The sequence below is a fragment of the Hyla sarda genome, chromosome 4 (assembly GCF_029499605.1).
Source record: "Hyla sarda isolate aHylSar1 chromosome 4, aHylSar1.hap1, whole genome shotgun sequence".
Classification (NCBI taxonomy): domain Eukaryota; kingdom Metazoa; phylum Chordata; class Amphibia; order Anura; family Hylidae; genus Hyla; species Hyla sarda.
In genome coordinates, this window is record NC_079192.1 from 207,054,455 (window position 1) to 207,078,196 (window position 23,742).

Here is a 23,742-nt window from a genome sequence, read left to right on the forward strand (position 1 = left end):
TCATCAAGGTCATCAAATTGCCAGTTATCAATATCCATTAGTCCCCATTGGGATTGTTACTGCTGGAAAGAGAGAAAGATCTATTGTAGACAGACATATAGATGGCAACAGGAGAATACAGCAGCACACTGCTAGCACAAAGATATAGGTGAAACATGAGTATATAGATAAAACATGAGTATATAGATAGAATATGAAAAGCTATACAGCTGTAATGCAATAAATGAAAATATGAAAATATGAGGTACTTAGCTTGCAAATTTGGCGCCAAATAGCGTGGACCGTCCCACCACGGTAAGGTGACCTCATTCTGAGACGGACCCTACACTATGAATATGCCTCTGTGTGAACAGTACAGCAGGCATTGCAAGGTCTAAAACATCCAAGGCACCTTATATACACCTAATAGAGGTGGATGGGGTGCAAGAGCCAACATGGAGATAGCCACTCCCCCGTATGTGTAATACAACCAAAGAATAAGTTGGCCAGCACTATTAATCCAAACTATTGTAAAAACCTGGCTTGCAGGTGCAAGCTGCTGGGCTAAATATACAGCAACAGAAGAATACAGCAGCACACTGCTAGCACAAAGATATAGATGAAACATGAGTATATAGATAAAACATGAGTATATAGATAGAACATGAAAATCTATACAGCTGTAATGCAATAAATGAAGATATGAAACTATGACATATATATGGATAGATCTAACTTCATATCTGTATCTATTTATTTATGTGTGTGTATAAGGAGATCACTAAAGCCGTCATTTATCAAATCAGCCGATCTGAATTAAAGCTTATTGACATATGTTACAACTCATGCATCACTGTAAGTTCTCTTCAACATTTGGTAAATCTGTCTCAACATGCATGACTGCATTTCATTTTAAAACTGGCTAAGGCCTAGTTCACATGAGCATTTGAGCTCCATACAGGAAGCTCTGTTTGCTGAATCCATTGCAATGAGTGGACATGATCAAAGAAAATACCTCTTAAGGGTGCGTTCACACGCTAGTAACTAGCAGCGGGTTTCCCGCTGCGGGAAACCCGCTGTGAGTTAGGCTACCATTCATTTGAATGGGTCCGCGGACAGTCCGCAAATCTGACACTATTGCGGACTGTCTGTGGACCCATTTAAATCAATGGTAGCGTAACTCACGTTCACACGGGCCGATTACCTGCAGAATTTCCGCAGCGTATTTGCTGCGGAAAATCCGCAGCAGATAATCTGCTACTATTGAATTCAATGGGTCCGAAGGAAAATCTGCAAAACTGCCTCTATTGTGGATTTTCTGATGACCCATTGAAGTCAATGGTAGCAAAATCCACTGCGGATTTTCCGCAGCAAATACGCTGCAGATATTCCGCAGGTAATCTGCCCGTGTGAACGTACCCTAAAGGGGTATTCCACTGCCCCAACGTTCTGAATATCTTGTTATAAATGCTGGGTTCAGGCCCCGGGTGTTGTGACATCACGGTCACGTCCCTCGTGACGCCACGCCACACCCCATCAATGCTAGTCAAATAGAAGGAACGTGGAGGCTGCCATTCCCCCTCCCATAGACTTGCATTGAGGGGGCATGGCGTGATGTTACGAGGTGCGTGGACGTGACGTCATGACTCCCGCGGCCTGCACCCAGCGTTCAGAACAAAATGTTCCAAAGGCTGTTGTTCCAAACGCTGGGGCAGTGGAGTACCCCTTTAAATCCTGCAAAACCATGGACACCAGACGGTAACCAGGCCCTGTTGGTGTTTATTATTCAACAGTTTATTTTGCTCAGTGATGAACGTGATGAGTCTGTGATGGAGCTCCTGAACAGAACTCCGATGCTAGTGTCAAATGCCATCACTTTTTCTATGTAGTCTGTGAGGAGCAGAGATGCAGCTTTTTTTATTATTTGTGCAAAACCAGCCTACTTTTCACCCCATGTTCACAAACTAATTGCCTCTAATTAGTAGCACAAATGGTTAGTAGACATATTAGACACTAGAGTAGACATTACACATTATTGTGGTGTAAAATGTGTCAGTAAAAAGGTGTAATAATAAATATATATATATATAAAACTCAATGGGGGAGATTTATCAAAACCTGTGCAAAGGAAAAGTTGCCCATAGCAACCAATCAGATTGCTCCTTTCAATTTGCAGAGGCCTTGTTAAAAATGAAAGAAGCGATCTGATTGGTTGCTATGGGCAACTGGGCAACTTTTCCTCTGCACAGGTTTTGATAAATCTCCCCAGGTGTGTGTATATGTTCCAGCATCACGTCCAAACTGCTAAAGATATTAACATGAAACTTGGCACACGTGTTACTTATATGTCAACAACAAACATAGGATAGGTGATTTAACCCTTACTCACCCCATTTGCCAGGGTCTGGGTTTTTGTAGTCCCATACAAGTCTATGGGAAATATAGGTTACTGCATAAATTCCAAACGGCTGGAGATATTTCGATAATACTTGGTCACATGTTACTTATATGTCCACTTAAAATATAGGATATGTAATTTAACCCTTAATTACCCCCATTTGTGGGGGTCTGTTTTTTTTTTTTTTTTAAGTGTCATGCAAATCTGTAGGAAATGTATGTTCTGGCATAACTTCTGTACGGCTGGAGATATTTCAATAATACCTGGTCAAATGTTACTTATATGTCAAATAAAAATACATGATAGTTAAATTAACCCTTACCTACACCCTTCTATACAAGATGGGTTTTTCTTTCAAGTCCCATGCAAGTATATGGGACTTCCAGTACCTTACTCCACATCTCCTGGTGAATGTGTCAGTCCGGCTTGCAAGCCACACCCCATCTCACAAAGACACACCCACTGCTAAAGCCCCACCCCTTTGATTCTCTACCCTTTTTGTGCATCGGTTTGGCTTGCAAATCACGCCCAGTCCCACAAAGCCACGTCCCCTTCTATTTTCAGCTTACAATACCTTCATCACAAATCAGTCCCACCTGAGGACCGGATATGAGGTCGGGATATGAAGATGGGACATAAGGACGGGACAGCATATGAGGAAGGGGTATGAGGACGGGATATGAGGTCGGGATATGAGGACGGGATATGAAGTCAAAAGCTTCCTCCTTTTTGGATTTTCCTCCCATCAAGGATTTGAAAGGAAAAACCGGGCAATGACGGGTACTCAGCTAGTACATTGATAAATGTTGGCCTGTTACCTAGTGACTTGTTTTGTTCGTGCAGCTGTGAACAGTCTGCAGCCAACAATGTTATCTTGGTGACATACTCCCTTGTGTAAGCAGAGCAAGTGGCATCTGGTCATGAAGGTAAATTAATACTTTTGCCATTGATTTTTTTACAAGCTATCATGGCCCTAATGGATTAACACAGTAAACAGACCACAGTTTTAAAAGCATATAGATATTATTGCCAGAAGGATTGTATTCAAGAGGACCTGTGGTCTGTAGGAAAAGAAAATAGCATTTTACATAATTTTGCACTTTTTTGTTTTGTTACCATACCACCCCTTTCCCACGATATAAAGATGTAAGTATTCGGTTCACTAACTGCACTTTTCCCTGAATAGTCAGATAGGTGGGGACTTTGGGGGAGATTTATCAAAACCTGTCCAGAGGAAAAGTTGCTGAGTTGCCCATAGCTACCAATCAGATCGCTTCTTTCATTTTTGAAAAGGCCTCTGAAAAATGAAAGAAGCGATCTGATTGGTTGCTATGGGCAACTCAGCAACTTTTCCTCTGGACAAATTTTGATAAACTCCCCCCCCTTTGTTTCTAAAAAGTGTGTACATATGAAGCTAAGGGAATAGTGAATCCTTCTCTGGGGGTATAAATATGAGGCTGAGTGTGGGGGGTGGGGGGGCAGATATCAGTCTTAAAGGGGAATGAATAGGAAGCTGAGGGGGTGGTAAACCAGTTTAGGGGGGACGTGAGTCAGGCTCACACCTTCCTGAGCCTAGTATTCACAGCATTAGCTTAGCATTCACAGCCTATGATTATTTTCAATAAAACTTTCAATTTATTTTTAAAGGGGTACTCCGGTGGAAAAACAATTTTTTTCTTTCTTTTTTAAATCAACTGGTGCCAGAAAGTTAAACATATTTGTAAATTACTTCTATTAAAAAATCTTAATCCTTCCTATATTTATTAGCTGCTGAATTCTACAGAGGAAATTCTTTTCTTTTTGGAATGCTCTCTGATGACATCACGAACACACTGCTCTCTGCTGACGTTATTATAATAATAATAATACGTCTTTATTTATTGTTGTCCTTAGTGGGATTTGAACCCAAGGCCCCAGCACTGCAAGGCAGCAGTGCTAACCACTAAGCCACCATGCTGCCCTTAGCATACATCTGCTATGCACGGTTGCTAAAATGGACAGATGTCAGCAGAGAGCACTGTGGTCGTGATGTCATCAGTGTTCCAAAAAGAAAGGAATTTCCTCTGTAGCATTCAGCAGCTAATAAGTACTGGAAGGATTAAGATTTTTTAATAGAAGTAATTTACAAATATGTTTAACTTTCTGGCACCAGTTGATTTAAAAAAGAAAAAAAAATGTTTTTCCACCGGAGTACCCCTTTAAACCTCTAAAAAGTTAAAGAAATGGATACTACCACTGTTGTTCTATATAAGTTTCAATTTATTTTCTGTATGAAATATAGAGTTTTATTAAGATGCAAAACCATAGTGTGAACTCACGCTAGGTTCACATCTAAGATTTATTTCTTGTTTGCTCTGTTATAGGAAAATAATGGCAATGATAGTGCCTGATGGGTTTCATGATGGTATCTATAATTTTACCTGAAAATAGTACATTACAGCTCCTTATGGAGCCTCTAATGCAGACATGAGCCTGGCCTAAGAGTGCTTGCAAAGCCTTTTACATGGAGAGAAGTAAGCTACCTGATCGGAAGGCAGGCTCTTATTTGCTATAGCGTGTATGGTCTGTTCTTGACCTTATACAACTTATTCATTTGCAGCTTTTTTGATGATTTTTTTTTCTCTCAAAACTACATTTCTGCATTTTTTTTTTTTACATTTCTGCAATTTTCCACATTATTGGAAAGTTAGGCAAACTTTTCTTGCAATGTATAAAGCTGGCTATACCCATTAGATTTGTGATGCCAGAACTTTCTGATTCCAGAGGGAACTAGACAGATGTCTATATGTTGATTTACAACTGGTCAATCCTTTTGATCTGAAGATAGATAAGCAGCCCCCAGTGGAGTCTGGTTGTAGTTGTTTTCCTATCTCCCAATTCAGAACACATGAGCATGCTTTTAGCTGACAGCTATGTGATGTCCATTGCCGGTTTAACAGGTTCTACATATAGCAGCTAAGGGACTGAGGCTATTTAGCATGTGAAGGACCCAGACTTGGTATATAGAGGTGTGGTAATGCAAGCAGTCTTCTCCCTTAGGCAGTTAAAGGGGTATTCCAGGTATTTTTTTTATTATTTGACTATGCTACAGGGGCTGTAAACTTACTACTGTTCATCATATAGTGTCTGTACCTGTGTGTGATGGTTTTCTCACAATTCTTCTGTGATTTTCACTCCAATATTTATTTTTATCAGCATACAAAATGACTGTTGTCTCGGATTTTTCCCAGCTTGCAATGCGGCCGAGACCTGTCTCACTAATCAGCTGATGACAGGGAGCCTGTCTGCTTCAATGGGTGGAGGGATCACTTGGTGGGAGAGAGATCAATCTGCAACAGCTGTAGGCACCCTGATTGAAAACCACACTGATTTGAATTGATGCAGCTCATTTATGTTTCAATTGGTGGGGTGGTTGATGTGTGGGAGGGAGGAAAATGGAATTGTGGGATTTGTAGGCAAAAAAAAGAAAAGTCAAACAGGAAATACAAGTTCACAAAAAAGCTAGCCACAGTGTTATGGTAATCTCATGACATAGCCATTTAGCCCCAAGACAAGCACAGATCCTTCCTAAGCATGTCCATTACTGTCTGCCAGGTACATGCTAAAATCACCTTATGGTGGTCTAGTTCAAGAGACAATTGCCTCCCTGTTGCCTCTGTTTAATATTTACACCATATATATCATTGACTGGTTAATTCCATTGTAACAACCATAAACTACATATAACATATATATATATATATATATATATATATATATATATATATATATATATGAATATATATACAGTACAGACCAAAAGTTTGGACACACCTTCTCATTCCGAGTTTTCTTTATTTTCATGACTATGAAAATTGTAGATTCACACTGAAGGCACCAAAACTATGAATTAACACATGTGAAATTATGTACATAACAAAAAAGTGTGAAACAACTGAAAATATGTCATATTCTAGGTTCTTCAAAATAGCCACCTTTTGCTTTGATTACTGCTTTGCACACTCTTGGCATTCTCTTGTTGAGTTTCAAGAGGTAGTCACCTGAAATGGTTTTCACTTCACAGGTGTGCTGGTGTGGAGGAGGAGGCGTGATGGTGTGGGGGTGCTTTGCTGGTGACACTGTTGGGGATTTATTCCAAATTGAAGGCATACTGAACCAGCATGTCTGCCACAGCATCTTGCAGCGGCATGCTATTCCATCCGGTTTGCGTTTAGTTGGACCATCATTTATTTTTCAACAGAACAATGACCCCAAACCCACCTCCAGTCTGTGTAAGGGCTATTTGACCAAGAAGGAGAGTGATGGGGTGCTGTGCCAGATGACCTGGCCTCCACAGTCACCGGACCTGAACCCAATCGAGATGGTTTGGGGTGAGCTGGACCACAGAGTGAAGGCAAATGGGCCAACAAGTGCTAAGCATCTCTGGGAACTCCTTCAGGACTGTTGGAAGACCATTTCAGGTGACTACCTCTTGAAGCTCAACCAGAGAATGAGTGTGCAAAGCAGTAATCAAAGCAAAAGGTGGCTACTTTGAAGAACCTAGAATATGACATATTTTCAGTTGTTTCTCACTTTTTTGTTATGTATATAATTCCACGAATGTTAATTCATAGTTCTGATGCCTTCAGTGTGAATCTACAATTTTTATAGTCATGAAAATAAAGAAAACTCTGAATGAGAAGGTGTTTCCAAACTTATGGTCTGTACTGTATATATTATATATATATTATCTCACATAAGTGAGTTCCTCCTCTTATTTTTGTAAATATTTCATTATATTTTTTCATGTGACAACACTGAAGAAATTATACTCTGCTATAATGTAAAGTAGTGATTGCACAGCCTGTATAACTGTGTTTAATGTTGTGTCCCCTCAAAACTCAACACACAGTCATGTCTAAACATTGGCAACAAAAGTGAGTACACCCTAAGTGGAAATTTCCAAATTGGGCCAAACTGGCCATTTTTCCTCCCTGATGTCATGGGACTCCTTAGTGTGACAAGGTCTCAGGTGTGAATGGGGAGCAGGTGCTCTCATACTCACTAATACTGGTCACTTGGGGTTCAACACAGCACCTCACAGCACCTCTAAGATTGCTTAGACATTGAAGCTGAGCTGCAGTATGGTGGGGAAAACAATACAGTGGTTTCAAAGGACAGGTTCCACTCAGAACAAGCCTCTCCAGGGTCCACTTAAAAAGTTTAGTGCACGTGCTTAGCATTATAAAGTTCCAAAGGTTGTCTTTAGGAAATATATGTATAAGTGCTGCCAACATTGCTGCTGAGGTTGAAGGGGTGGGGTGGAGGTTGTATCAGTCTGTCATTATAAAGACCATACGCCGCATACTGCATCAAATTAGTCTGCATCCCAGAAGGGAGCCTCTTCTAAAGATGATGCACAAGATATCCCACAAGACAAGCTGAAGACTAAATAAGGACATGGATTACTGGAACTATGGCATGTGGTCCAATAAGACCAAGATAAACTTATTTGGTTCTGATGGTGTCAAGCGTGTGTGGCGGCAACCAGGTAAGGAGTACAAAGACAAATTTTGTCTTGCCTACAGTCAAGCATGGTGGTGGGAGTGTCATGGTCTGGACTAGGGATCTACCGATTTCGATTTTTTAGGGCTGATACCGATAATCTGGGACCTTTTTAGGCCGATAGCCGATAACTTATACCGATATTCACCAGCTCTGTGATGTCATCATGGAAGAGTGGGAGAGGACTCCAGTGGCAACCTGTGAAGCTCTGGTGAACTCCATGCCCAAGAGGCTTAAGGCAGTGCTAGAAAATAATATATTGATAATAGTGGTCATGCTAAATATTAACACTTTGTTAATAAATGTGAATAAGCCCTTCCCCTATTAAAAGTTCGAATCACCTCCTTTTCTTATATTAAATAAATTAATGTAATCAAAAATAAATATGTGGTATTGCTGTGTTGGTAAATGTCTGAACTTTTAAAATGTAATTTTATTAAACTGCGCGGTCAATGGCGCATACATAAAAAAACTCTGTAAATGGAAAATTGAAAGCGTTATGGCTATTAGAAGGGGAGGAGGAAAAAAACGAAAGCTCAAAAATGAAAAATCCTTGTGTTTTTAAGGAGTTATAGGGGCTATCCAATAAAATTATTATTTTTATTTTTAGCAATGTGCATATTGTGTGTAATAAAACAAAAACAGCCTTTACTTACCTCTTTCGTTCCCTTATAGTGTCTGGTATCAGACAGTACCATTGCAGGTCAGAGTCAGAACAATTTCGCTGAACCTGCAACTCTCAGTGGGATTGGCCAACCATCTGATATGCATGGAGGCTTCTTAAATTTCCACCGACATTTGCCATCAGGGGGGATTCAGGAGGCCGCCTACACATTTCAGCATTTCCAGGGCTTTTGTTGTCAGGGAGAAAAGCCACCCCGAGAGGAGTTAGGCTGAGTTGAGCGTACATGTGTATGTGGAGATTGGAAGAGATTTCTGTTGGTTGAATGAGCATTCATCTGACAGCTATCTCAAATGTATAGCCAACTTTAGGCAGTTTACAGTCACTCTTTTATATGAAGAACAGACAACTCACCACATTGTTCTGTTTGATAGGAGGAAAACAATGAAAATAATGATGTGACGGATGCATTTTTCTGGGATTTGTGAACCCAACCTTAGTTAACCCCTTGGGGACTGAGCCCATTTTGACCCTTAGGACCAGAGCATTTTTTGCAATTCTGACCACTGTCACTTTAAGCATTAATAACTCTGGGATGCTTGTACTTATGAATTTGATTCAGAGATTGTTTTTTCGTGACATATTCTACTTTATGTTAGTGGTAAATTTTCATCGATATTTGCATCATTTCTTTTTCATGAAAAGTTTTATGAAAAATTTGAAAATTTTGCATTTTTATAACTTTGAAGCTCTCTGCTTGTAAGGAAAATAGACATACCAAATAAATGATGTATTGATTCACATATACAATATGTCTACTTTATGTTTGCATCATAAAGTTGACATGTTTTAACTTTTTGAAGACATCAGAGAGCTTCAAAGTTCAGCAACGATTTTCCAATTTTTTTAAGTAAATTTCAAAATCTGAATTTTTCAGGGACCAGTTCAGTTTTGAAGTGAATTTGAGAGTCTTTATGTTAGAAATAACCCATAATGGACCCCATTATGAAAACTGCACCCCTCAACGTATTCAAAATGACATTCAGAAAGTTTAACCCTTTAGGTTTTTCACAGGAATAGCAGCAAAGTGAAGGTGAAAATTCGAAATCTTCATTTTTTACACTAACATGTTCTTGTAGACCCATATTTTTTATTTTTACAAGGGGTAAAAGGAGAAAAAAAATATGTAACCCAATGTCTCTTGAGTAAGGAAATACCTCATATGTGGATGTAAAGTGCTTTGTATGCGCACTAGAGGGATCAGAAGAGAAGGAGCGACAATGGGATTTTGGAGAGCGAATTTTGCTGAAATGGTTTTTGGGGGCATTTCGCATTTAAGAAGCCCCCATGGTGCCAGAACAGCGAAAAACACCCCACATGGTATACTATTTTGGAAACTACACCCCTCAAAGAATGTAACAAGTGGTACTGTGAGCCTTAACACCCCACAAGTGTTTGACAACCTTGCGTTAAATGTGGACGTGAAAATGAATTTTTTTTTTACTAAAATGCTGATGTTACCCCAAATTTTTAATTTTCACAAGGGTAATAGGTGAAAATGTCCCCAAAATTTTAAACCCCATTTCTCTCGAGTAAGGAAATACCTCATATGTGGATGTAACGTAATCTGAAGGTGCGCTAGAGGGCTCAGAGGGGAAGGAGTGACATTGGGCTTTTGGAAAGCGAATTTTGCTGAAATGATTTTTGCGGGGCATGTCTCATTTAAGAAGCCCCCATGGTGCCAGAACAGCGAAAAACACCCCACATGGCACACTATTTGGGAAACGGCACCCCACAAGGAACGTAACAAGGGTGCACAGGGGTGGCTGCTGGTTACAGTGATTCTTACATAAACACAAAAAAATAAATACCCACATGTGACCCCCATTTTGGATACTACACCCCTCATGGAACGTAACGAGGGGTGCAGTGAGCATTTAAACCCGACTGGCATTTGACAGATCTTTGTAACAGTGGGCTGTGCAAATGAAAAATTACATTTTTAATTTTTACGGACCACTGTTTCAAAAATCTGTCAGACACCTGTGGGGTGTTAAGGCTCGCTATACTCCTTGTTACGTTCCATGAGGGGTGTATAGTTTCCAAAATGGGGGTCACATGTAGGTATTTATTTTTTTTGCATTTATGTCAGACCCGCTGTAACCATCAGCCATCCCTGTGCAAATCACCAGTTTAGGCCTCAAATGTAAATAGTGTGCTCTCACTCCTGGGCCTTGTTGTACGCCCGCAGAGAATTTTATGCCCACATATGGGGTATTTCCGTACTTGGGAGAAATTGTGTTACAAATTTTAGGGGTCTTTATTTCCTTTTACCTCTTATGAAAATGAAAAGTATGGGGCAACACCAGCATGTTAGTGTAAAAAATTTAAATTGCACTAGGTTCGGAGAATATGTTATAGAGTAATTAAAAGGTATCATTATAGTAGTTAGTTATAACTATTATAGGGTGAGGAGGAAAAAACGAGTGTAAATGCGAAAATTGCCCAGGACAAGTGGATCGTCATGAGGGACAAGTAGATTTTGCTCCATTTTAGTCCCGTGGACAAGTAGTTTTTAATAATTTCCACACCCATGTTAACACCTTAACGACCATGGACGTGTATACACGTCCAGGCAGGATGTGTGTTCCTGCACCAGGACGAGTATACACATCCATGGTTCTTGTGGGTGCTGCCCGGTGCACCCATGAGATCACGGCAGGGACTCGGCTGTAACACACAGCCAGGACCCTGCCGCACTGCCAGGACCAAAGTAAACTTAGTTTCCGGCAGATTAACCCTTACAGCCGCGGTGGAAGCGACCGTGAGCTGTAAGGAGTTTTGACAGAGGGAGGGGGCTCCCTCTGTCTCTCTCCTGTAGCACCCCTCAACGATCGCGGGGTGCTACATGTTACCTGGGCAGCCGGGGGTCTTTACAAGGACCCCCAGATCTGCCCCGGTTTTTGCCAGAGGCATGTCCTGATATACTGCAATGGTTGGGAATACTAAGTATTCCAAAGCATTAAAAAAATTATATAAAATAAATAAAAGTGTAAAAACAGTAAGTGTAAAAAAAAAAAGGTCTAAAAAAAATAAAAATAAAAAATGTAAAAAAGTGTAAAAAAAATAAAATGAAAAATAAATGTATTAAATAAATAAAATGAAAAATAAAAATGCATAATGTGTAAGATCACACGGCGCACATCCGCAGCATATTACATGCTGCGGATGCCCGCCAGCAGTCACAATAATGAGCTCTCTGCTGCAGCTGGGTAGCTTTGTGTGTCCACTCATAGCGGCGGATTTCCTGTCGGCAGTCATGTGCGGACACTCTGATCTACCCAGCTGCAGCAGTGATCTCGCCCTTGTGACTGCCGGGGGCATCTGCGGTGTGAAATATGCTGCGGATGTGCTCTATGTGACCCTACACTGCATCCCGTTCATACTGCATTTCAGCAGTATGTTAGAGGTATCCGCCAGCGTCATTTAAAAAAAGTGATGCTGTGTATACTGTAGCAGCTCCATTCATTTCTGAATGAGACAACGGACACCTATACTGCAGAAATGCAGTATGAATGGGGACTATCACCCAACCCCCCCCCCCCCCCCAACAAAACAAACCAGTTTTTTCAAGATTTTTATTTTTAACACCCAGTTATGGATATATTGGCCTAGAGTGGGTGCTTATTCCCACAACATGACGGATATATCCATCAGGAGCTTTAACTGTTCCAGACAGCAGCACATCACTGCTAGCTGACCAAGGACCGATCAGAGCGGTCCCTGGTCCAGCCAATACACCTGTAGGGGTGCGGTATTGTTCTGACAGCTCTGAACCTTTGCAGGCATGAGGTGGGGTCTATAATTCATATAATGATGCCCTGAAAGCCAAAGTGGGCTCCTCTCCTTCTTGGTCCTACCAGGCAGACAGGCAACCAGATATAGCCTAAGTCGGGGTACTTTCCAGCCCGGGACGAACAGCGTGATAAAATATGGGGTGCATTTCAAAAACGACTTACCAAAATGATGTCCCACAAATAAAGAATTTGTGGAAAAAAAGCTAATTGCTATTTTTTTCCACTGACTTTGAAATAATTCTAGCCACACAATAAGGGCTCAACGTACTCACTTTTGCTCTAGGTGAATACTTTAGGAGACGTAGTTTCTTGGGGTACAGTATTGTTCTGACAGCTAGAATGCTTTGCAAGATGAAGTGTGGCCTATAATATGTATAATGATATCCTGAAAGCCAAATGGTGCTCCTCTCCTTTTGAGTCCCACCATGTGGCCATGCAACCAAATATGGCCTAAGCGGGGGTATTACCAAACAATGGATGTAATAAAATATGGGGTGCATTTTCTACTTTTCAGATGCAATGTACAAAAAATATGTCCCACAAATGATGCATTTATGGAAAAAAAAAAAAAAGAAAATTCAAATGTTTCCACTCATTTTGTAACCATTCCAGCCACACACAAAGGACTCAAAGTGTTCACTTTTGGTCTAGGTGAATACTTTAGGGGGTGTAGTTTCCAAAATGGGGTCACTTGTGGGGGTTCTTTATGGTTCTGGCAGCTAAAACCCTTTGCAGGCATGAAGTGCGGCCTATAATCCATTTGGCCTAAAATGATGCCCTGAAAGCCAAATGGCGCTCCTCTCCTTCTGGGTCCTACCACGGGGCCAAAGAACCAAATATGGCCTAAGGGGGGTATTTCCAAACACGGGCCGAGCAGCTCAATAAAATATAGGGGGCATTTCTTTTCAATATCAGAAGTGATGTACAAAAAATATGTCCCACAAATGATGCATTTGTGAAACAAAGCAAATTTCTAATTTTTAACACAGACTTTGTAATAATTCCTGCCAAAAAACGATGGTGTTAAAATACTCACTTTACCCCCCAAGCGAATACCTTGAGGGGTCTAGTTTTTAAAATGGGGTCATTGGGGGGGGGGGGGGGGGGGTGTTCCTATGTTCTACCACCTTCAAATTTCAGCAAACCTTGCATAGCACATTAAAAAAAGATGTACTTTTCAAATTTCAAAATTTTGAAAATTTTAAGTTAAATTGTTAGGCTTCTAATTCATTTAAAATGTTAATTAAAAACAAAAGAAATGCTTTCAAAATAAAGTAGACATCTGAAAGTATAAGTTTTATATACTATTTGGTCAGAAAGTATAAAAATATGCAACCTATTAGTGTAAAAAAAAAAAACTACAAATGATATCGGCTTACTTTTACTATGTACATGAAGGTCAACTTGTGACAAAAAACAATGTCAGAATTATCGTCATTGGCGATTACCAAAACGTTACCAGAGTTATTCTCTAATAAAGTCAGACTTCCCCGATTTGAAAAAACAGGCCTGATCTTTCAGGGGTGTACAGGTTTACTTGTATTGGTCCTCTAGGGGTTAATAACTATATACCATCACCTCAGACTTCCTAAACCCCAAAGTGTAAGTTGCTTAGTTGTTTAGTGACTGAAACTAACTATTCCCTTATCATTATGTCAATGGACATATTAATAATTCAGAGTTCTATAAAAATTGTGCAACAGAAGACTATAACTCAAAGACCTCTATTTACATGTGCTTTTTATAGCAGAAATGCTCTTTATATATAAATATATTTAGTGCATGCCCCCCCCCCCCCATTTCAGACTCGCATACTGTTGTGATAAAGGCTGCTTCTTTTTTTAGCAGTGATAAGTGTTTGCTCTTATGACAGTATGTTCATGCCATAGGCGACATTCCAAGGTAAAGAGCTTTTCTAGTCACTCAACAATGTTATCCAAAACAACATGGCAAGGTGGGATGTGACAAGATGTGGTTATGTACTGGAAATATATGGGGCTGTATTTGGTATATAGTTTTGATATATAATGAATTATTACATTTACTGGTGATCCTGTAATCATTTAACAAGCTAATTAACTATAGCTGGTTTTATGTGAATAAAATGTGTTATGCATTATGAATGACGGGTCTCAGTTTTTATTGGTGGCCATATATGTTTATTACCTTTTTATTGACATTAAAAGAAGCTAAGAGCATGCAGACATCTTAAAAAAAAAAAAAAAAAATGAAATATAACCAGGTTTTAGCCCTTTAGGGTCCCAATGCAAAGGTCTTTGACCCGTTCCCCCCCTCCCCTTTCTCAACCTCTGTTATTCAAAATAGTACAGCATAGACACGTGTTAGAGTCCTGCAATGGGATTGGGATCCTGCGGGACCTAACCCAAAATGTGTGGGCGCAGGCGGTCAGGAGGCTGCTGCTGGCGGGAGCGGGAGGTCAGGCGCTATGCCAGCGGGTCCCGCAAATCCTGCATGCCCCCGCCCCACCGCAACCCCTATAAAACAAGTAAAATGAGTGATGAAGACTAGAATTTCAGTCCCACCCTCCATTGCTCTCCACCCTTGTGCTGACCAGTCAGCAGGTTCTGTAGTCTCCTGCCCCGTTGTTGCCTGTTTTCGTGCTACAGTGTGCCTCCATTTTGAGAAGCCTCAGCCTGTCCTAGAGGAACTCACTTCTACTGCGCACTTTTCTCACCTACTGCCGGTAGGCCCAGTTGTATAAGGAGCCCTGCTCAGAACAAAGTTCATGCGGCCACTGTTACTGCCATGGTGGATGCCTGGGTATGTGCAGAACATTGCACTGGTGACCCAGGCCTCTGCACACTGCTATACACATGGGGGGGGGGGGGGGGGGGTATGTACAGAGCATTGCACCCTAGTGTCTGTAGAAGTCACTAGAGTGCTATGCTCTGTACATACCCCCCCCTTGTGTATAGCAGTGTGTGTCTACTACATACACACTGCTATACCCATAGGGGTTTGTGCAGTGCATTGCTCCCTAGTGTCTGTACAGACACTAGGGTGCAATGCTCTGCACATATCCACATGTGTACAGCAGTGTGCACTGTATACTGCTATACACATGGTGGTATGTGCAGAGCTTTGCACACTAGTGTCTGTAGTGTCTGTTTTTATGCAGTCTCTTGTGACCCAAAAATTGGGCATTATGAAGTGAGCTGCTGACGTCTCCCCATACACTGTAACTGCTTATCAGCTGTGTGATTAGTACTAGGCCGGGCCGGCATTGATGTTCAGAATGCTGGGTTCGGACTGCCGTGGTCGTCACGCCCCATCAATTCATGTCTGTGGGAGGGAGCATGGCGGCTTTGGTCGCTCGTCACGCCCCTCCCATAGACATGAGTGGAGAGGGAGTGGCATGATGACTACGGGCGCTTGAACCTGAACATGATTGCACGGGGTCCCCTATCCTTTGGATAGGGGATAAGATGTTTGGGGGCGGAGAACCCCTTTCATTATTGCAATATCCCTCAGGTAAAAGTATTAAGATTTCTTCATGGAAGAAGATGTCCGGTTCTTGAGGGATAGAGTTTCCTATTAATAACTGTGCACAAATTGCATATATATGGTTTGAGCTTTAAACAGTTATTCCTAGATAGGTGTTAGATGTGCAAGTTACCTTTTATTTTTATTTATTTATATTTTATTGAATTTTATGTTGATCACATATAAACAACAAATAAACTGGTCATATTATAAAGGGCATTTGTCCAGTTACAGGCAATGTCAGGTAGCAAATACTCAGTTGAAGAGCATAAAATCAACCTGTAGCTACATTACCAATGGAGCAAGTTACCTTTTTGCTTGTTAGGTACTGACCTCCCAGAATGTATTAAAAATAAATCAGAAAGTTACAATGAATATTGTACTGTACAATACAAATTCTTATCTATGTTGGAACATCCTTTGAAATGTAAATGTGACTAAATATATTTTTTTATAAACTTTAACTACCTTTGATTTGTTTGGGGGTAAAAAATCTTACGGAATCTTTGTGGTATTTACTTTTCTTCCCAAGGAAATAATCCTTCTTCCTTTTCCAAGTGAAGTAGAAAAATACCAGCCATTAAAATGAGATTTTACACACGCTGACAGTACATGTCTGCTAATCCATAATGGGCTTTTTGTGTGTTTGCAGAATAGGCTGTGGACCTGCGATCTGTGTCTCTTCATCTGTTTCCTGGTGATGAAACAAATTTCCTGCATGGTTACTTCACTGTAAATTTTACACAGCTTTCCCTAAAATTGGAATAGTTGTACACACCTAAATCCTGTTTTTTTCTCTTGTTTCCAGTTGAAAATTACATTTAGTCGTATCCGCCCAATATTTGTTTTGCCATAATCTACAATTATTGATAACCTCCTCAATAATAGTTGTTTAGCATTTTCTACAGTACTGTAAAGAGTTTATTCCTTTACACATTTTCTGGCCTTAAAAGAAAACTGTCAGCTCTGTTTGCTGTTGAGAACTGCAGAGACACCTTGCCTTTTCATTTTTCATCCAAGTGTCAAGGAGGCAGGGCTGAACTGTCCAAGTGCCACAGCCTGGCATGTCTTCTGCTCGCCTTCCCTTTTTGACTGATGTACCAGGCTCCTCTTTAAATGTGTTGTCCAGCCTTGGAGGGACCTCCCCATCTTGTTAGGAGGACTTCTTTGGCTCCTCTAGCCTGTTTGTAGCTTCCAGAGGTGCTTGGGAAGCTGTAAACAGGCAAAGAATTTTGTAAACAAGTAGCACTGCGAGCTGTGCTGTTGGCAAAACTTTTGGCTTTACATAAATAGTATAGTCAAATTAGGTAAAGCACACAGTTCGTCTGTTTTTAGTTTCCTGACCACCCCTGGCAGCAGGGAAGAGGCTGAAGTGGGCTTGGATGCTATCTTAAAGAAGTATTCCAGTTTACTAAAATGTGTTCCCTATACAAAGCATAGGGAATAAGTGTTGAATTGCGGGGAGTTCAACCTCTCTGACGTCCCAGCGATCTCCTGCACGGTGACCCGGCTCTCTGCATGAAAAGAGCTGTGTTGATCACAGCATGAATTTCTGGCCGATACGCCCCCTCCATGTATCTCTATGGAAGAGACGGAGATACAGCACTCTCCTATAGAGATGCATGAAAAGCACATGTTGACGACTCCTTCCTGCCGTGGTTGACACACTTCATTAATGCGGAGGGCCAGGGCGCCAGGCAGGAGATTGCGGGGGGTGGTGGGGGGCTTGGTCTCAGCGGTTGGACCCCCTACGATCAGACAATTATCCCCTATTCTTTGGATAGGAGATAAATTTAAGTAAACCGGAGTACTCCTATAACAAGATGACAATACACCTTTAAAAAGTGTATGGTCTATGGTCAGGATAGGCTAACAATATAACAACCAATTGCATAAATTAGCTGGACCAGCATAATTTTCTAGTAGCTTGTGATATTATTCCACACTGGGCTTTATCTTTGTCTCTATGTAAACATCAGGCTAAAAAAATGAACCATGTTAACCACTCCATTTGCATCCATCTTTTATGGAATCCCAGTCAGACGTTTTACATTCCCTCATTAATTGTAGTGCAGTGTCTGACAGTAATGACATCTTTTGGATCTGTTGAATTGTTATGATATTTCCAGACACTGGCTTTGGCTTTCTCTGATTGTATAGTCATTCTGGGATTGTAGACTGTAGCATAATCATTTGGAACAAGTCAGTAAATTGCTGGCCATTTGTTTCCTTCTCCTGTTACTCATCCCCTGAAAGCAGAGCCAAATAAATATGTCCGTGCTGTTTCGCAGAATACCAAACTGCCTCTATTTATTTTAATGTTAGTTCTATTTGGAGACTCAAAAACAATAAATTCCAACTCACAAAACAGAATATTGTATTTAAAGGGGTATTCTGGCAGAGTATTTTTTTTCTTTTCTTTTTTTTTTTTTTTTTAAGATGTCCTGCCAGTCTCTCTCTTTTTTTTATTTTTTTTTAAAGATGTTCAGCCTTTACCTTTACTTACCTCTCGCATTCCCCTGGTGCAACTGCTGGTTTGATCATATTTCTGGTGTTGGTGCTACATTGTGTCACAATGCAGCAGGTATACAGATGTGGAATCTGGGTTGCCTTGCTGGGCTCGCCAGATGTCCGAGAAAAATTCCGACTTCTTGGCTTAGTAGGCACTCGCTGGAGGATGACTCAGAGTCAGTTGAGATATTGAGGCTTTTATTTTGTGCATAAATAACGCGTTTCGAGGGGGCACCCCTCTTCGTCAGGGGTGCCCCCTTGAAACGCGTTGTTTATGCACGAAATAAAAGCCTCAATATCTCAACTGACTCTGAGTCATCCTCAGGCGAGTGCCTACTAAGCCAAGAAGTCAGAATTTTTCTCGGACATCTGGCGAGCCCCGCAAGGCAACCCAGATTCCACATATGTATTCCTGATCCAGCCCGCTTGCCAAGCGGGACCGACGGCCGGCTGCCACCCGATACATATACCAAAAGCGTTTTACAGTGTTGTGCCTGCCAGCACAACACAATAAGGTGAGCACTATTTCAATCTTTCCACCGATTTAACCCTGTACAAACGTACTTCACTATTAGAGCGCCATCTCTGTTCTTTTTTTTTCTTGCTCCACAATGCAGCAGGTACCCTACCTCAGCTAGGCTGACCAGCATTGTAACACATCGGCCCCCTGCACCAGGAAGAATAACCTTCTGCTGAAGTACCCTTTTACTTTACATACATACAGTGCTCTCATAGGACTTCTTTTGCTATGCATATAATTGTGGTGCATTAACTATTGCACCAGTAAGAAAAGTAAACACATCAACAAAAAGGGAATGGCTAAGGATTGTCTATGTTTAAGTCAGATTCACAAAGCTGACTGGACACTTTTTTGGCATATGAGAGTGGCATATTATAAGCCTAGATAGAATTGGTGTAGAATCTATGAAACTTTTCTGGCGCATGTGCAATGAGCACCAAAAGAATGGCATGTGTAAAAAACACATTAATCAAAGGAGAAGTCTCATGTAGGACAATTTATCCCCTATTCAAAGGATTGGGGAAAAGTGTCTGATCGCTGTGGTTTTGACCGCTGAGAGCCCCCAGCAATTTCCTCTATGACGCCTTATGCAAGGAGCGGAGGTTGACATGTGCCCTCCATTCATCTTTATGGGAAAGCCGGAGATACATTAGTACAGCGCTCGTGTATCTCTGGCTCCCCCATAGAGATGAATGGAAGGCCCGTGCTGTCCCCCGCTCCGTGCATGAGGAGAGCTGGGGTAATGTACGGAAGATCGCGGGGGTCCCATGATCAGACATTTATGCCCTATCCTTTGGCATTTTGCACTATTGTCCTACATAAGACTTCTACTTTAACATGCTGAAATTTTTTCCTGTTTCGACCACAGAGAAAATTCAGACTCCTAATACTCTAAGTTGTAACAGTAACATAAGATTCTGAAGGGAATAATGTTTTCATGTACCCATAACCCCAAACGAAATCCAGAATGTTGTTAGCATTTATGACAGTGTCTCCCAACCAGTGGGCCTCCAGCTGTTGCAAAACTACAACTCCCGGCATGCCAGGACAGCCTTCGGCTGTCCTGGCATGCTAGGAATTGTAGTTTTGCAACAGCTAAAGGCACACTGGTTGGGTAACACTGTCCTCTACTGGATCAATAGTCTAGAGTTATTAGTCTACCTGGAATCAAAACCGTCAGTTTTTGGGAAAAACTTAACGGTTTAGGTTTCAGAAAGCATGATAAATCTGAGCCTATAATACGTTTGTGGTAGTATACAAAACTCTTATAATCAGAATATAACAATTGGATTTTTCAGGGGGACTATCATTACGAATACACAGAATGTGACAGCACCGGATCCAGGTGGAGAGTAGCTGTACCAAATCCGGAAAAACAATGTACTGCATTGCCAGATCCAGTCAAAGGAAAAGATTGCAGTAAGTAGACTGTAGCACTGTCTTGTGTATGAAATTGATTTGTCTCGTTACCACATTCATAGCGACACAAAGCCACAGTATGTGATTAGATAATATCGCCATGTGCTGCTAATATGCTTCACTAACTGGATTCATGCTCTGCTAGTTATATTATTGTTGCCACCCGGAGCTTGCAAAATTGTCTAATAAAAAAATGTTCTGTAGAACTGTGATATTTTGTTCTCTTTATGAATCATTTCGGCTTCTACAGGCAAGCATGACAACATTAAGTAAGTCGTAGAAAAGGGTTTGCCACAGTAATATATTTTACATTGTTAACCAAGATTTCATTGATGTACAGTTTAAGGGTTTAAAGATTGAACACATCAAATCTGCAGCTTCACATCTGCAACATCAAATCTGAAGCATATACCCTTTGGGGTACATTCACACATACATAATCAGCTCCAGAAACTTCCTATATACTGGTACCATTGGCTCACACGACCCCTCCATGTATCTCTATGGGAGAGCCAAAGATACACGAGCGCTGTATCTCCGGCTCTCCTATGGAGATACACGGAAGGGCATGCTTTGTGCGGTTGTCATTTGTGCATGGAGCGGAGGTCGATCAGTGCATGGGGAGAGCCAGCGCGCAAGGCAGGAGATCGCGGAGGGGTCCCAGTGGTCAGACCCCCCCCACGATCAGACACTTATCCCCTATCTTGTACTTATGCACCGGATTTACGTTCGCACGTACAGGATCTTCTGCATATTTTGTGCACTGATTTTGTTACCCATTAACTTCAATGGGTAGCAAAATCAGCTGCATAAAATATGCAGCAGATCCTGTACGTGTGAACGTACCCTTATGTGGTATTCCAGAGAAATATTTTTACTTTTAAAACTGCTGAAATTGTCAAGAAAAAAAACACATGTATGTACCTACTGCTGATTTCCTGTTAGTGCTGTTCCGATGATGCTGTGTCTACTGTCAGTGCTTTTTTTTTTATACCAATACATAGGAATTTCCTGCTGAGCCAATCATTTTATAGGAAGTTTCTGCCAAGCCAATTAATAAATAGGAAGGTCCTGCCGAGCCAATCATTACATAGGAAGTTCTTGCCAAGCCAATCATTACATATGAAGGCCCTGTGAAGTCAGTCATTACTTAGGAAGTTGCTGCCAAGTCACACATTACATAGGATGTTGCTGCCGAGCCAATCATTTCCTAGGAATTTGCTGTCAAGCCAGTCACTACATTGGAAAATCCTGCTGAGCCAATCATTACATAGGAAGTTCCTGCCGAGCCAATCATTACATAGGAAGTTCCTGCCGAGCCAATTATTACATAGGAAGTTCCTGCCGAGCCAATCATTACATAGGAAGTTCCTGCCGAGCCAATTATTACATAGGAAGTTCCTGCCGAGCCAATTATTACATAGGAAGTTCCTGCCGAGCCAATCATTACATAGGAAGTTCCTGCCGAGCCAATCATTACATAAGAAGTTCCTCTCAAGCCAATCATAACATAGGAAATTCAAAGCCAATGATTGGCTATAAGGGTGATCTGTCTTAGCCAATGATTAGCTGAGAGGGACACTTCCAGTGTATCAGGACCAAAGACAGACAACACTGACAACAGGGATTGGCTTAATCAGAATGGCACTGGTGGGAGATCAGTGGCAGCTAAATATGTTATATTTTTTGTCTCAACGAGGATCGGTAAGGATTAAAACAGGATGCCGGCTCCATGATGCACAGGATAAACTCAAGGAAAGACCAAGTGAAATCCAATAGGTAGTTTATTCCCAGAATGTAACCCGTTTCACTGCATCAAGAATGCCTGATGAAGCTGCGGAATTGCAGTGAAACGCATTGCATTCTAGGAATAAACTACCTATTGGATTTTACTTGGTCTTTCCTTGAGTTTATCCTGCACCTTGTGGAGCCGGCATCCTGTTTGAAGCCTTACCGATCCTCGTTGTTACCATAGCCGGAGGGCAGCGGATATCTCGTTTTCTCATATGCATTTGCCATTGTTGTGTATGTTGTTACACATCTCATTGGGATGAGCGGCTTTCATGCCTTCCTGCTATATTGTATTTTATCTCTTTTAATACACCATGGAGCACTCTTACTTTTACTTTCAGATATTTTTTGTCTGACACACTGAACAGTTTTAAAATTAAAATATTTCTCCAGATAACCTTTGTAATAGGAACAATACAGTACCATTTAAAAAGGATATCCATTGCATGATGAAATGATATGTACATTGACATTTTTTTTTAAATCATTTTTTACATTTCTGCTGGTTTTTATTCTATGGGAAGTGAGTTGTCATGTGATTGTTACCCAGGAGGTATCAGTGACCAGGTGACTTAAGGGTGACCAATAGAATCCCCCCAGAGCCTCCCCCATAAAAGCCCTGGGTGGAGCCTCTGCTCTCTCTTGCTTCCTGTTTAGGTCCAGTCAAGTCATGGCTAAGGGTGTGTCCAGAGTCATAGGAGGTCTCAAGTCCAGTCTGCAGCCACAAGTTACAAACCTGCAAGTAAGCCACAGTCAGTCTTGTCAGTCATCAGTCACCAGCCAAGTCAGTCACAGTCATCATTTGTCAAGTCAACGTGGCCTGCATTAAATTGACCCCATCTACTACAAGTCCCAGCAAGCCCTTAAGGTCTCTGAGTCACTGGTCACCTCCATGGGCCTGGCTGAACTGTATAGACTTTTCCACCTGTCTAAACTCAGTAAAGCTATCATTATCTGTAACTTGGCGTCAGAGTCTTTATTGCCCCCGTGCCCAGCCCAGGATCCAGCAGTATACCTTTGGGTGTTATTGAGAATAAACCACCCCCTGGCATCATGAATACAAGGAGTTAATGCCATCTGCCCCTAGGGTAATTCCATATGCCTTTTGCACCACACCCCATACCACACTGAATTTGTAATTAGTAAAATATTATTTTCAGCATGTATCACATGCATCCATAATAATGCAGAGCAAAAGGATCTCTGTGTTTGAAGGGGTCACTAGTTCTGTTATGTGAAGAGCAGTTCATGATGAAAGCTACGTGCCCAGTGTGGACACATGACTTTTAAATTGCAAAGTTTTTCAAGTGGAATTTATTTTTAATAGCCACATTCTTGGGGGTATATCACTATGGTAACAGCACAACATACATATGACCTGCAGTGTTAACTCACCAAAATGCAGCACAGTTAGCTAGGGAATTAAACATCTGCATCATAACTGCTGGGCTCAGTGGCCACATTTATTTATTTTTTGTTACTTGCGAACTAAGGAGAAACACCTCATGTTATAAAAATGACACAACATTAAACACTGTTATACAGGCTGTGCACTCACTACTTTACAATCAAGCAGAGTGTCATTTCTTCGGTGTTG

At 41.2% G+C, this 23,742-nt stretch overlaps 1 protein-coding gene across 3 annotated transcripts in view; it reads left to right on the forward strand.

The window, feature by feature from the left end:
- The window catches only part of ELAPOR2 (endosome-lysosome associated apoptosis and autophagy regulator family member 2), a 175,768-nt gene that overhangs the window by 88,075 nt on the left and 63,951 nt on the right, over window positions 1–23,742 (forward strand). For all 3 annotated transcript variants that reach the window (XM_056573385.1, XM_056573384.1, XM_056573386.1), the window contains one exon: window positions 20,234–20,354. In XM_056573385.1, the coding sequence (XP_056429360.1) occupies window positions 20,234–20,354 (121 nt within the window). The remainder of the gene's footprint in view (window positions 1–20,233; window positions 20,355–23,742) is intronic.